The sequence below is a fragment of the Protopterus annectens genome, chromosome 2.part2 (assembly GCF_019279795.1).
Source record: "Protopterus annectens isolate FY-2018-M chromosome 2.part2, PAN1.0, whole genome shotgun sequence".
NCBI lineage: Eukaryota > Metazoa > Chordata > Ceratodontiformes > Protopteridae > Protopterus > Protopterus annectens.
Window position 1 is genome coordinate 928348960 of NC_056730.1, and position 16239 is coordinate 928365198.

The 16239-nt window shown below is 40.4% G+C and overlaps 1 protein-coding gene across 4 annotated transcripts in view; it reads right to left on the reverse strand.

Annotated features, from left to right (window-relative positions):
• Positions 1-16239, reverse strand: part of SSBP2 (single stranded DNA binding protein 2) — a 1934337-nt gene that overhangs the window by 1628869 nt on the left and 289229 nt on the right. For all 4 annotated transcript variants that reach the window (XM_044064241.1, XM_044064242.1, XM_044064244.1 and 1 more), the window contains exon 3: positions 14273-14334. In XM_044064241.1, the coding sequence (XP_043920176.1) occupies positions 14273-14334 (62 nt within the window). The remainder of the gene's footprint in view (positions 1-14272; positions 14335-16239) is intronic.

The window sequence follows — 16239 nt, forward strand, 5'->3', positions numbered from 1 at the left end:
AGGAAAAGTGATCTGGAAGCTTTAAAGGGCCATGACTCGGGTGTGCTCATTTGTTTTTTGACAAATTAAAGGATGGAAATAGGAATACAGGAAGGTGATGAAATGGGGAAAGAAAGATGGGGGTAGAACATGGATGAAAAGCTAAGGAATGAGCAGGATGGGCAGTATGGAAGAAGGGTTACTTTTTTTGTTGATACACTGCCCATTTTTTATACATGAAGATAAGGTGGCTGGGGTGCATACTTCTTCTATGGAGTATGGCATTCCCCCTGGTGGGTTTCCTATACAAACTAGTTTCCAATGTTCTGGCCTCTGATTTCTTGACTGTAACATCAAGAAAATCCATACTTTCTCTGGAGAAATTACACATAAACTTTAGAAACATAGTGGTAGTATGTAAGTATCCCAAAAAGTCTTGTAGCTGTTGTTCAGAGCCTCCCCATTGAAGGAAAATATCGTCCACAAAACGAGTGAACCACAGCAAGTGTTGGTTATATTCGCTGTTTTGTAAAAATGATGTCAGTTCCCAGTGAAACAAGGCAAGGTTGGCATAGCTATTGGCACAAGCCGTGCCCATAGCTACGCCTATCTTTTGCACATAATACTGATCTCTGAAGACAAAGACATTATTTTCTAGAATGATGTCCAGTAAGTTACAAATCAAATTAATTTTGCATCAGTGTAGACCCTTTTTAGTACCTTTTTGTTGTCTGATATTGTCTATGCCCAAGTCATTAGGGATAACCGTGAATAATGATGCTACATCTAGGGTCACAAAATAATATTCACTCATCAATCCCTATGTCTTGCAATAGCAATTTTGTAAAAACATCTTAGTGTCTCTTAATATATGATCGTAAGTATCTAGCACCGGATGCAAGCATTTCTCAACATAAATGGACAATGCCTCTGTAACCCACCCCCTTACTCGACACCATAGGTCTCATTGGTGGGTTCATGGCATCCTTATGCACCTTAGGTAGTCCATATATTATAAGTATGAGTGGAACTTCTGTCGCAAAATAATTGAATACATCTTCTGAGATCATGCCTGTTAAATGTAAGTCAAAAATCAAAAAGGACAGTCTGTTAGTAATAGCTTTCAACTCTGTCCCATTAATTCTTACATATGTGTCATGGTCACTGAGCAACTGATACATTCTTGTTATACAGAACTCTTTGTCCATAACAATCACTCCCCCCCACCTTTGTTTGCAGATCTAACCTCAATGGACTGCGTTTTCTTAAGTTCAACTAAAGCATCACATTCATTTCTACTTAAATTGTGATACCTAGAACCTGTACCATTGTCACACAGTTCCCTAATTTGTTTATCACATACTGATATAAAAGTATTTACCATCGGAAGCATTTTGGGGTGTAAATGTACTCGGTTTAGTGAACTTGCTAATTTCACCAACATCCCCTTTAAATATGGTTTTTAATGTTAATGTTCTCCCAAACATCCTCAAATCTTGCAGGATGTCTACCATATTAGTCTTTTGTGAGGGTATAAATGATAACCCTCTCCCAAGTACATCCATTTGGGCACTAGTCAAAGGTATAGATGAGAGGTTTAGGACCAAACCTTGGAATTCTTGCTGCAGGTTACCATTTTCTGTTTGTTCCCTTCCATATTCTGCTGACGCAGCGAGTACCCTTTCCTGCCTCTGATCCTGGATCTCTCCTTGATCGGTAATGGATCGCTTAGCTGAAACGGCCGCATTAATGTCTCTCTCCTGCCGTTCGTATCCCTCTAAAAAAAGGGGTGTCCTGTATTCAGTGATTTTTCATTATTTTTCCTTTTATTGCTGCTTAAATCCTCAACTTGTAGGCTCAATGTGGCATTCTGTTCAGCTTCTAGACTGTTGGCTCGCAGGTTTACATCATCTCCGGGTACATGCACTTCCTTGTTAGAAGTCTCACTGCTAGTGGGTGTATTCTGCAGTTCCTCATTGATGCAATTGGTTGCTGGCATGTTCGTAGGACCCATCGTTGCACTCCTCTGCTGTTCAGATTCATTGACAGTGACAGGTTGCTGGATAGAAATAGCATTTGTTGATTGGATGGTTAGGTCTCTCTGGTGTCTCGGCCAAGAGAAGACCCTCCCACTCTGAAAGTCACTCATACCTCGCTGTAACTTCTTCATTTTAATGTTTTGTAGTCGTTTCTCATAATTTAAGATCTGATCATGCAAAGAGTCCATTCTATCTATAACAATGTCACTTGGAAAAGTAGCCATGATATATTCATGTAAATCTTTGAGTTCCTTCTGTAATTCATTTTCCTCCGGCTGGAAGAACTCAATAAGTAATTTCATATAGTCATAGCTAAGCTGCAGGTTTAACTGTTGCCACTTTTTCAGCAGAGTGGGAAAAGTATCCCCACAGATCGGCATTATAAATACTCTTAGTCCCCTGGGAACAATTTTGTAATGCAGCAATGCCTCCATGTGGAATCTCTGCCACTGTAGGAGTTTGAATCTATACATTTTGTTCTCATAGTTTCTAAACTGCTCACGGAACCGCAATTCTACTTCCCGATTACCTGTTACAGTCTGATCATCTGGAAGTACCGACTGATTGAACATCGGATTACTGTCCAAGTAAAGAATCTGATTCATTCTTCCTTGTGCCTGTGTACCAGTATTTCCCACAGGAACATAGTCCAACTCAATATCAAAGCCTTCTGCCATGTCCCAGGTCTTGTAGAGAAAAATACAAGTAAAATACCAAACAGCAAGAATTCTGGAAGAAGGACAGGCTCCAAAAGAAGCAGAACACCAAAACAAAAATAAACAGAACCTTGTCCACCATGGGTAGATACAAATGCTTTATTCAAAATACCAAAACATAAGCGCTTTCACAGTCTCTATGACTGCTTCCTCAGACAACTTTAAACAACTAAAGCACATTCTTTATACAATCATCCAGTGCAGGGCTGACTGGAGTGCCTGCTGCTGCAGCTGTTGGAGGTGACAGCAGCAGTCTGGGACCCATATGTCGTGGGCATGGCTGCTGGTGGTGTTGCCACCTGTGGGCGGGTAGGCAGGCCTTGGTGGATGGATAAGTGCAGGGCTAGTAGCTGCTGCGTATAATTGTGAAATAAATGGAAAGAAACAAAATAAATGTATGTAATAGAAAGGGCAGCAGCAAGAAATACAGTAGAGAAGACAAAAGTACAGATAAAATGAAAAATACAGCTCATTTATATCTTTACAATGATAATGTTACAGGTATATACTTGGGAGGAATAACAAGTACCGATGATGGCATATTCTACTGCTGATGTTCAAAATTGAACCCACAACCATCATCACATCCAGCAGAGAAGGCAAAGTATTAACATGTTCAGCTGCATGTACAAATCAGACTGAAGGCTTCAGTCAAAACATGCAGTAATGGTGTGTGTTAGACAAATGTACAGATGTAAAGAAAAAAAAATGCAGCTCAGACATATATTTCCCTTATAACATTGTACTGTACTCCATAGAACAAACACCTACACTAAATTACCAATGTTACATGATACACAATAGAGGGCAGGAATCAAACCCACAGTCATCACTGCATGCAATCCGAAAGGCAAAGTATTAAAGTGCTAAGCTACTTGTGCAATCCAAGTGAAGCCTGCAGTCAAATATCCAGCAATGGTCTGTGTGAGACAAGTGTACAGATAAAAACAAAAAAAGGAGCTCAGATGTTTATTTCCATTACAGTGAAGTACTTTACTCAGGACTACAACACCTTTACAAAATTACTAATGCTGCACAATACACAAAGGGGGGAAATTAAACCCACAGAGATCATCATACTCCATACAGAAGGCAAAGCCTTAATGTGTTCAGGTACTTGTACAATCTTAAGAGACGTCTGCAGTCAAACACATAGTAATATCATCAGACCAAGTACATTAAGAGGGTCTGTGACAGAAATTTACAGATACAATGAAAAAATGTAACTCATACCCACTTTTTCGTCTAATATTGTAAGTACTGCATTCAAAAGTATAACAACCTCCCACCCCAAATTACCAAACATGGCAGTCTTGTATTTTGTCAGAAAAGACAACCAATGGGAGGAATCAAACCCCCAGTCATCATCACATGCAATCTTAAAGCAAAGTCTTAACATGTTAATTAGTTGCACAGTTCCAAGACAGTATGCATGCGCAGCATCAGACAGTAATATTGCTACCTCTAAGCTTTGGAAATTAGCACAAAAGTGCCAGTACTGTAGAAAACCACACTAGGTCAGAGTACTGCCATACCACCTGAACAAAATAACATTTAAATCTGCACAGTATGAAACAGGTATACTCACCCCAATGCTCTCTAGAGCTCTCTATCCTCCTCCTCGCGTGCAGCTACACATTCTCTGCAATAACTTCAGGGGAGATGGAGAGAGAAACAGGAGTGTGTAAAAGATATATGGATGGCACACACTGGCAGCTTGTATGTATAGGCAAGACAAAGGTTACTTGAAGTACATAGGTGGTGGCTGAGCTCTTGCCTCAGCCTACCACCACCCTAGGAGGTGAAGATGTCATCTGTTCATGTCACTACAATGTCAACAGCACTTTTCCCCTTATGTGTGGGATAGCAGTGGCACATGTCACTGCCTAGACCAAACCATTCCAGGCCTCAGTCTTGTATTGGGGACCTTCATAGTCCTTCTGTAAGAGTGTACAGTTGTAGCTCTGGTGCAGCAAATGAAGGCAGACTTTGTCTCCACATACCACCTTCATGCTATAAAAGGACCACTACCTTTTCCCTGTGTTGACATGCTTCTATATGTGAAGAATAGAGAAAAATGGCAGATACTTCACACTTACACCAGTTATCAGATAAGCCAACTGTTGTGCAACGGTGGTGACCTGTGGAGGGCCAGCCCAATACATGTACTGTATTACACTGTTTGAGCATTGCACTTTCAGCTATGAAACATGGCGGTCCTGCATCTATTTATATGCTGTTAAAGCATTACAGCAACTCCATTTCCATTAGGTGATATGTGGAAATACAGATACCCACCAGAGAGCCAGGGGTGACCCGTGCATGGACAGTGCTGCCTAGGAATGTGCATGACGCTGTGTAAAATCCAGTGTGGAGTTTGGTCAATCAGTACAACGCAGAAATTGAGTGATTCACAAACAGTAATGAAGCCAGACCTCATCTGCATAATCAGTATGTCCAGGCATCCAAATGTGTACAATATAAAAAAAGCAGTGGGAGTCAAGGAATGCTACTGCATTACAGAAGAATTCCAAAAGCAGTAGCTTCAAAATCCACAACAGTTGCATCTAACACTAAGTGTTCCTACAACAGCTTCTACAAACTTCAACAGGTTAAGTCCTATTTTTTCAGCTTCTCTTTTTAAACTGTGGGTAATGTTGGTTGGTTTGTACATTTACGATGACACAGCTTTGACAATACTTTCATGGGTTATTGAACAAGTGGACTGAGGGTACAGCCAGGGGAAGGTAATTGCTTAATTAACAGGAAAGGACCATTAAGCCTAATGAGAAACACATCCATAGGCAAACTCTCGGAGCAGAAATGAACACATTCAGGTTGGTTACGTACTGGGAAAACCATTTGTCTGATCTACAGCTTCTACGTTTACAACATGTGCAAAACTCTAACAATGAGAGGAACTGTCATGTCACTTTGAAGTGTTGCAATGTTACTGCTGTTATACTGTGGGGAAAATATACTCAGTAATGCTATGTGCCTGACATTAGATAAACTGGACAGATAAATAGGACTGTCACACACCAGCAGAATGGTATATGGGAAAAGGGAAGAACAGTGTTATAAGGGATTTCCTTGGCCACTCACAACCAATATGTTAACAGTGTTTTCCAGGCTAACAGAGCAAAGACTTAACAATTTACTATGCATGCCAACATTGTTAAGTCTGCAGAAAAAGCTACCTGAAAAGCAATGCTCTCAGATGCAGAGAATGCAGAGAAAGAGGTGCTACTCCAAGCCCTATGTCTAAATGGCTGACTGCTCTCTGGGTAGGATGCTGCTAACTGAGACTTCTGAGGCCGTGCCTGGAAAGATCTGATGGTGGACATTAAATAATGCTGTCATTGACCAGTATGCAGTAGTCTGCTGGGGGGGGGTCCAACCGGCCCAGGAAGGTATGTTAACGAGTGGTGTGCCATCAGTCAAATTACCTCAAATGGAGGAGTTTCTGGCCTCTGCCACAGGTAGGGACACCTGCAAGTAGTCCCACAGTGTAGTGCAGTGCTGGATATTGCTGCAGATCTCAGCAGAATATCAACGAGAAATGCTCCAGGTACACAAAGCTTTTCTCTGTAACAGCAGTTGCAAGTCCTCTTGATCTACAAGTCACCAGTCAAGTTATTAAAGCTGTCTGACTTGGGTTTGACAGGAACATCAGGGATTCAACCAGCACAACTAGCTGCATAACGTATGCCACTTAAATGTTAGTTTTTCAAACGCTACTATTCCTATACTTGCCTTTCATGTACACTTATGGTGCCGAGTCCCACCTACATAGGTTACTATGATTTGCTGTGTTCACAGGTGTATATCTGCCACCCATCCTGCAGATTTACCACCACCTGATGTCAAAGGATCTGCAACTTCTGATGATGGTGGTGGGTATTAGCTGGCACAGTCAGGGAGTACAGTGTGTGTTGGATACAGGAATGTGATCACTGCATCCTCTATACAGACCACAAACTGCCTCTACACCTGTGGATATCCAGAAGACATTGACACATCACACAGGGGAGACAGGTTACTGGGGACTCTAGCAGTCAGGTAAGTATGGTACCCTCAACCAAACATATGTCAGGATCTGCCTCTAGCCCCCTTGGATGGGGGAGGTATACACAGGAGGGTTGGTATTGTTGATTGCTGGAGCCATGGTTTCCTCTCACCCACTCAATTTGGTCCGTCAGTGCCCGCAACTCAGCATATGTGCAGGGCCATCATGGTGGCAAAGGCTATTACTACCACAGTCTGATATACACAGTACGGTTGATCCAAGGTGAACTACAGGAGTGCAAGCTTCATATGTGCGATTGTTTTGATAGACTAAATCACACATTAGAATGTGCCATGTCCTCAAGTTCACCTGCATGTGTGAAGAACTGACCACAGATCCATTCCACCACTACCACCGTGAATGGCTACCATCATGGCCATGGACAATCTTGATCATACTCATACACAATCAGCAATTCCACAGCTAAATCAGCTGTAGCGGTGTCTGTGGCAAGGGGGATATGATCCTACGGTTGTGGCAATCAACAGTGGCATATCCCATAATGGGCACTGATCTAGCCAGGGCCATGGTACTACCAGTGCAACTCTTGGCAAAGCCAGCTCTCACAGGCAGATGCATGTGAGGAATGTTCAAATCTCTGTCATGTATGCTCTGGACCTCTCCAGTAAATCAATATGCAGTCCTGCAACTACTGTTGAAGCTGTGATAAGCAGATATGCACTCACACCACCACAGTCCCCAGTATATCATACACAAACATTTCCAATGACAGTGGCCGCCCATGCACAGATTCTCTTTTTTAACTATCCTGAGCACTCCCACATTTCCTTGTGAATGACATCACATAAGTTCTCCCTCTCCCACCTTGCAAATGATGAGAACTTTGCTCTGTTCTTTTTTTACACTGTCACTTGGGTTGCCTGTGTCTGATGCACAGTACAGCCAAGGTTATGAGTAGATATGCATAGCCTAGTGTTAGTTTTGCATGCATCACCTTTTCTGTAGTATATCTGCTTTACTGGGGGGCTGTAGCTAAGTGCAAGCTGCTGCCTCTTTGCCAATGCCATGGCATACTGCAAAAGCATGCCTTCAGCACCCTAAAAACACATGCTCAGTAATGTTTTTTGTTTGTAAATTGGCATAGCTATACCTCTGGTCAGCTCATTCTGTGAGTTTCTGATCAGTATTATCAGCCACAGTTACAGGGCAGATCCTGCATTGCCAATAAGATGCCCCTGGGGGAAGTCACCTATTGTAAAACACTGGTACAGATCACCCATTGCAAGACTCACAGATGTGTCATATACCGGAATCATGTACTGTTTGGGTGGCCTGCAGATACGTTGTAGAGGATTTTGTGCTACATCATGAAGTCCCACATGGTGTTCCTTCTCTCCTCTGTGGTATGTGGGAACCATATATAGTCCACCACATGCTGAAACATGGCACTAAAAACTGATGGGAGTATTTTCAAGGCAGATGCTTGAGATACCACCACTGTGAAAGGTTCCTATAGCTAGTATACATAAATCCACATATATCTTGGTATCCACTGGGATGCAGGTATTCTATGACTCCCACAGCGCTACAAATGAGGCTAACACATGTCCCTAATGTCTTGCATAGCTTGTGTATCCACACAGTACTGGTCCATAATGTCAGTGTCATGGAATCCATGAGATATTGAGAAGTCAGGTGACACTGTGGCTCGGGGGTGGTAAGTATAAGTAATGAGAGTTTGCTGCAGATACACATTTACTAATGCAATGGCAAGCCCTGATATTTTTTCACAATTTCCCTTACAACAAAGATACAGCTCCATAGGATGCATTTGTATGTTTATAAATCACTCTGCCATCGTGTTTTGCCTCATTTGCATACATCAAGCTCCTCATTTTAATAGTGTAATTCATTACAATGTCATTATATGGCTATCAGCATGTACCTAGTCTGGCATGGTTGCCCAGCATTCCCCACTAGTAGTAAGCGTATCTTTAAATTGCACACACCCTGTGTATACCCACTCATTATACAAATTCACTCAATGCAATCTGGCAAAGTTTTCCAAATTCTAGCCAAGATCTCTACGATCAATACTCCTCTCAATCCAACCTTCCTTCCCCACTTCTGTCAAAGATCACAATTCTCACTACATACCTTCATTCGATTTCAAACAAATAACACCAAAAACAGTGAAGATGGTCCTACAAAATATACAGAAAAAAACTGCAATCTTAATCCTAATTCTCTAAAAACTCACATCCCAAGTTACTGATAAACCATCCCACACATTCTTAATCTCTCATCAAAGACAGCGTTCTAAGCCAGTTTAATATGCATTCATCCCCTCTCTTTCCAAGTCCTACCCCACATGGTCCTCAAGACCAGAGACCACCATAAATTCTTTGCCCATTAAAAAGATATCTGAATAGAGTTTATGAATAAATTATAGGTTCATGGTTAAGTACTAGGCTAGCTGCCCTTGTGAGTCATTTTAAGCATAGCCAATCTCCCTTTCCAAAGGTAAGAATCAAACTTTGTGTCTTGTGTTTGTGAAGTAAACACCTTAACAATTTATACCAACACCCAATGTGGTGTACCAATGGCCCTCTACACATTTACAAACAATATTTATTCCACAACAGAGATAGGACACATATGTGCAAGGATTTTCATAGATTTAAAAACTGCCTTTGAAGGTGTTGATCTTCTTCCCACACTGCAAAGCATAGGGATTAGAACTAATTTTATTTAACAGCTTTCCAGCTACCTAGCAAATCAAACCTTTTCAGTCTTAAATAATGGTCAACCCTCCTCACCAGGCCTTCTCACCTCTGGTGTACCCCCAAAGTTCTGCGCTTTGCCTTCTACTATTTTCACTCATCACTGATATCGCTAGCACAGTATTCCCATTTTCTCTCGTCTTCTGTGAAATGATTACTACTATTCAACTAAAGCTCTACAGTCAGTGATGGTGAACACACTCTGCAAAGGGATTTGGCATCCCTCTGTGACTACCTCTCAAACAAGCTTCACAGATGTAATGTTATGTGGAAGTTATCACAAATGAACATCAACCATTCTGCCAGCATTTCTGACACCTGCATTAACAAAATCACTCAAGTATCATTATACTGATATCTAGGCATCTGTCTTGACCAGCCACTTAACTTCTCCTACCATACTGAAATTCTAGCAGAAAATGTACTCTCTCAACTTAAAGCTTGCTACTTAGATATTAATCATCTCACTCTTGAAGCAAGAACAGCTTTAGGGAAAGGAGTGCTTATCCCAAAGTTAGAATATGGATTACTACCTTTAGCCATAGAGTCCTCCCTGAATACAAACCTTTCACCATCTAGTCTAAAGAAAATACGTAGATTCAGTACATTGGCACCTGCTAGCTAGAGAGCACCTCTGTCAATTTCTTAAAAAAAAAAAAAAAACTAGCTTCCAGTAGGTGCTAGGGTAACCTTCCTCATTTTGTTTCTTACAAACAAATAAACTTCAGATACTGCCCATTACTATCAGACTAATCCTTAAATCATCGCCCATTACCTCTGTCATAATTTCAAGAACACCATCACATTTCAAAGACACTGGTTTAAGAAACCTTCTGATGAAAATTATTTTTAAGCATAAGAAGACAAATTACAAGTCCTTAAGGTCCAAAAAAAAAAAAAAAAAAAAAAAACAGTGTCACTGTTTCAGATACTTAGGTTAATTAACAGCAATCCATACAGACTCCTACCTCTTACTGATTTAACACTCTAAAGCCTAAGAACCTTACAATAACCTATACAACTGTCTTTTCTACTGTTACTTCACAACTTCTCTTCCTTTCACTGCAACCCTCTCTTCCCCCCACCACTCTCTACACCTTCCTCTACTCTCACATCTACTAACCCTTTCACCTATCTATTCCCACTTTTCTACTTCCTACATTGTTCCTAACTCCTTTATTATTTCTCCCAATGCTTCTTGCAACACGTTGGTTAGTCCTTTGGTATGACTGCTAAATCATCACTTACTACATTCATAAAAACCCCTTTGGTATGACTGCTAAATCATCATTTACTACATTCATAAAACATATATGTATAGTGGTTTACTACCAAATGTCCAACTGTTGGTCTGTCAAAAATGAAGGATCTTGAGTTTGAGACATCAGAATCCATAACACTGATAACATACAACTATGAAACTGTGCAGGATGGCGAAACACCCTACTTGCGCAAACACAAAATCAAGCAATAACATGGGTCCATGGTTAAGTCTGGGATTTGATATTGTGGGTTTCAGTATGGGTGGATTTTGATGTTTCCGAGTCAAGATCTTACATTTCAATGGACTAAAGCTCGGACTTTTGATAGTAAGCCATGTATAGTATAATGAATTGCTACTCACTTTCTTTCTGATGGAACATACACCATTCACTGTCTTCATTATCAACAAAATATTTCTCTTAGATTCATTAGTTATTACTAGACTAGTTGGCCTTGAGGGCTATTTTAAGCCTAGCCAATTTCTCTATTTGTGCTCGAATTAACCTATCCAATTTGGTTACGCACTGTCCTTTCTTATTGCATGGTCGATGAATATATACTATCCCTAATGAGAATAACTGGGATCATACCATAGATAATTTCAGGGGACACATGCATGGGATAAAGAATTCAGGAGCTGCCTCAGTCCATTAGTAGTATAGGGAGCAGTCCTACGGTAAATCTTCCGTTTCCCATCCACAGGTCCAAGCCACCCTTGAATATGGACAGGGATGAACTTTGTTTTATGTGGATGGGGAGTCTGTTCCAGAGCAGCGGTATCTTCTGTGAGATATACCTGTTTCTGCAAAAGGTTTTGCTGATGTTGCAGAAGAGGTTTAGATCACTGGACAAAATATTTTTGATGCTGTCTGACTTGCTAATCTGCAGTAAATCCATTAGTACTGGGTTGGAGGATGCCTTGTATACCAGACACATGTAATTTCTTAGCAGTCTGTAGGATATAGAGTATAGTGATAGGGCTCTGAATCAGTCCATGTAACACATGTTGTTTAGACCTTGTATCCTTTAGTAAGATAGCTCTGTGAGCATTCCAGTTGTTTCATGTATCTAGACATATACATACCAAAGTGGGCATTATACTCAATGATTGGCCTAATGAGGGCTGTGTTAAGGGGGTCAAGGACATCCCTAGATCTAAACACAATCCCTTTGTTTATAAGCTGTGCAATATAATACATTCTACAATGGACACATGTTGGTCAAAAGTTAGGTCACTGTCCATGTAAGTTCCCATATCTTTAATAAATGGGTCAACTCTCAGGCATATTGTTAATGGGGTAGTTTCCTGGGACAGAGGTACACCAAATATATTCTTTCCATTTTGCATAACTGTTGTTCTTGCTATTGTTATTCCTTTGCCTATTGCCTGGGTCGTGGCTATAAAGGGTCCTGGTACTGTTCCACTTACCCACTTAATAAATTTAAATAAAAATAAAAACTAAATAATGAAATAAAATAATTGTCAGGGAAGTCGAAACCCTCAGCATTGATCAGCCCTTTGACACATGTCCAAGGTGATGATATTACAGTAATAATTCACAGCAGAGATGGAGGGTATCAGAGAACTTTAACTCCAAGTGGCAGGTATAGTCCAATGCTAAAGTCCAGGGGAAGAAATGTTCAGGTTGAGAGAAGTAAATACTTAAATTAAACATCACAATAAAAATATAAATAAATGCACATTATGTGCCTCTTATTCTACACAGTACTTTCTGAAGATAAACAAGCACTCAAACTATTTTCATTAAATAATAAAATGCATCATATCAGCATTGATAATCATAACTGTATAGGGCAACATACCTCTCAACCAGCAGATACTGAAAATAGGAACAAACACCTAAAAATATGGGCATCTAATTAGCATAAAATGTGAATACTGAATAGCATATAGCTCTTCCTGCCAGAACGAATGCGGGATAGTGCTCAGAAACATGCTTAGAAAAACAGAGCGGAACAAAAATGATGGAAAAATATAAACACATTATCAATGAGAGACTAAAAACTGTAAACTTTAATGAACTATATTGTAAAATTCTACCACCTAAGGACATTTATTTTTACCTCAGAAAAAAGTGAGATGTAAGATGTGTCCTCTTTATTTAAATTATTGTTACCAATAGGATGTTGGTCATTTAGTGTGGTTTTCTGTGTCCTAGACAGCTTCAAAAATCACATGTGATGAAAGGGATTCAGAAAATTGTATTAAAGACTAAATCAATCCTGAAAATACTGACAACTTGAAGGGATAAAGCAAGCTTGAAAATAAGAACAATCCTCCAAAATAGGGACAGTTGATATCATGTAGCTAGGCATACTCAGTGTACTCAAATGAGTACAATTCTTTTTCTGAGCATCTGTTGGAAATGTCAATATTCAGAAAGCACAGAATGTTTAGAATTGCATAAATGAATATTTGCAGTATAGAAGTATACAAAGAATTCTTGTACAAAAGAAGTACACCCCTAAAACTTGCTTTTTATGGATATAAATGGTAACAGTTGAAAATAGTGTGCCTCTTCCTATTTATCTGGGGGTAGCATTTTGAAGGTTGAGTACATTTTTAAAGTGATAGGTTGGTAGTGGGGGTAGCAACTTTAGGTTTGAGTACAAAATATAAATATCCGGCTAGACCCCTGGTTGAGATGGCTGGTGGAGAACAAGTTAGTCTACTGGGTTAACAATAATGACAACACAATGACTTGAAGTTGTGGAGGTTATACTCTGTCTTTACATTCATGGGGTAATAAAACTCCACTATAAGCTGAGGCTCTCACCCTGTGCTACTGAACATTTCAGCAGGAGTGAATGCAGGATTTTTTTCTCTGCTGGAATGTTCATTAGCAAGTCTAATTGAGTTGCTAAAAACAAATTAATTCCTTTGTTCTACAACATAGTATAACATGCACTCTTCTTACTTCTATCAGCAAGTTTACTGAAGACATTTGTTGAAAAACAGATTAGCTTTTGTCTCTGTTTTTTATTTCCATGCTATCATCACCCATAATAGGTCATAAAGGAGAAGTACCAGTGAAATCTGCCTTAGTATATCAGTTACACTACTTATATTATCTTGGCAATTTCTTCTGAATCAACACTGTGTACCCTTCATTTGCCTACAGCAGAGCTCAAGTTTAAAGAATGAAATGTAGGAAAAAATGAGACATATTTTACAGTAATGCAGCAGGGTTACTACAATAACATGATCTGCTTATGTGGTTTCACTATGTTATGTTCTTCCTTATGTTCAGTTAAATGAATTCCCTTTGCTCCTTAGTGTATCAGATGTGTGCATTTCTTGTGTATGACACTGGTAAATCCCTAACCTTACAAGTACTGTCTGTAATGTTAAACTATTGTACACAGCGTTTTCAAGCAAATATAAGACCAGTTAAGGAAAACGTAGTACTACATTTTAAACAATAGTTGTGTTGCACTTACCACCACCATGAATGCAGGAATCCTGGAGGCTCTCCTAACGTTATGTTCTTTTCCCATCGTATCTAAAATGAATACAAGGTTATCAAGAGATACACAACACACTTTATCAGAGATGTTCATACAATGAAACTCCTGCCAAATACAAATGAGAATAATATTCTATACATGTCTGCAGATCTAAAAAGAGACGGTCTACCATTTTCCATTTTCTAACAGATCTTTTTTGGATTAAGATCTAACTGTAGCATAGACCAAATTACAGCAGTACAATGTCAAAATAAAACAAACGTAATAATTAAAACAAAATAACGGAATATTATAATGCTCAATTGTTTTAGCTCCTCAAGGAAAAGAAGAAATAAGTGGAGCAAAAGAAAAAAATGGGAGCATCTTAAAACTGCAGGCATGCAACAACGGACACCGGAAACTATCGCCCCATAAGCCTGACTAGTCTGGTCTGTAAAGCTATGGAGCGTATTATCATGGAACTCATAAACAAAGACATTGGGAGCCTCCAGACACTGGACCCTACCCAATTCGGCTTTGTTAAGGGCAGATCTTGCCTCTTAAACCTAGTTGATTTCTTTGAAACAGTTACCAAAGCCATAGATGAGGGCAAGGTAGTCCACACAGCCTACCTGGACCTCGCAAAAGCCTTCGACACAATACCCCACTCGGGCATCATAAATAAGCTTAGCAGGTTAAATATCAACCCCTATATCACAAGATGGGTTGCAAACTGGCTCAGAGATAGAACCCACATGGTCAGAATCGCAAGTGCCATGTCTGAATCCAAACCAGGTACAAGTGGCGTCCCACAGGGCTCAGTTCTGGGACCTCTCTTGTTCGGTATATACTTCTCTGAGGTTCAGGCTAACACGGGGGGATTATGGCTGACAAAGTTCGCAGCTGACTGCAAACTGGGGGCCATAATCAAATCTCCAGCTGACACAAGCATCCTCCAAAAGGGTCTCACAGAGACGGATGCTTGGTGCCAGAGCCACGGCCTCAAGCTAAATGCTAAAAAGTGCATAGTCATCCCCTTTGGGAAAAACAAGGTGTCCACAAATTACCACATAGGTGGTAATCCATTAAGTACTGAAAAAGTAATTAGATTTGGGGACCAACGTAGATAGTAATCTCTCCTTTGATAATCACGTTGCTAAAGTGGTTAGAAAGACCTTCTATATAGCCCACCTTATCACGAAAGGGTTCGCATCTAGATCAAGAGAGGTCATTGTGCCCCTCTACTCGTCACTTATCAGGCCCATAATTGAATACAATGCCCCTTTTGGGATGTACCTTACCCGACACCTGCAGCAACTGGAGAGACCCCAAAAGTACCTCACCAAGAGGATCATGGGCTACAAGCAGATGTCCTATGCAGCTCGACTAAAGAAACTCCAGCTCTACTCAGTTGCTTACCGCCTACTCAGAGGCGATCTATGCCTGACGTACAAAGCCATGTCAAACCCAGAATTAACGGACATGCTCCACCTCAAAAAATCCAAGTCCCTTAGAGCTACACGCTTCAGGGACCTAAACCTCAGCACAAAAATAAACAGGACATGCTGGAGGGACAGATTCATTTCCCAGAGGCTCCCCTCACTCTGGAATAGAATCCCAATTCATGTTAGACAGCTCCCCTCGCTGAACCTCTTCAAGCGAAATCTGGACGTGTGGATGGGAAACCGCAAATTCACCCCTGGGATCTCTTCTGTGTCCCTGCTAGACAGAGGCACAGTAAACTAATCTTAAAAGGGTACCTTCTGTGACCTACTTTACAGAGGCACAGTAGGCTAATCTAATAGGGAGGCGGAAGCCAAATACACTCTGGCTAGGCTTATAAATGCCCTAGGGCAGATAGCCTAGTATCTATCTATGAACCTATGAACCTATGAAGATTATACATTAGACTTGTGGTCAAGCCAGGTACCGAAGGAAAGCCGGTGGTAGAATGCAGAAAT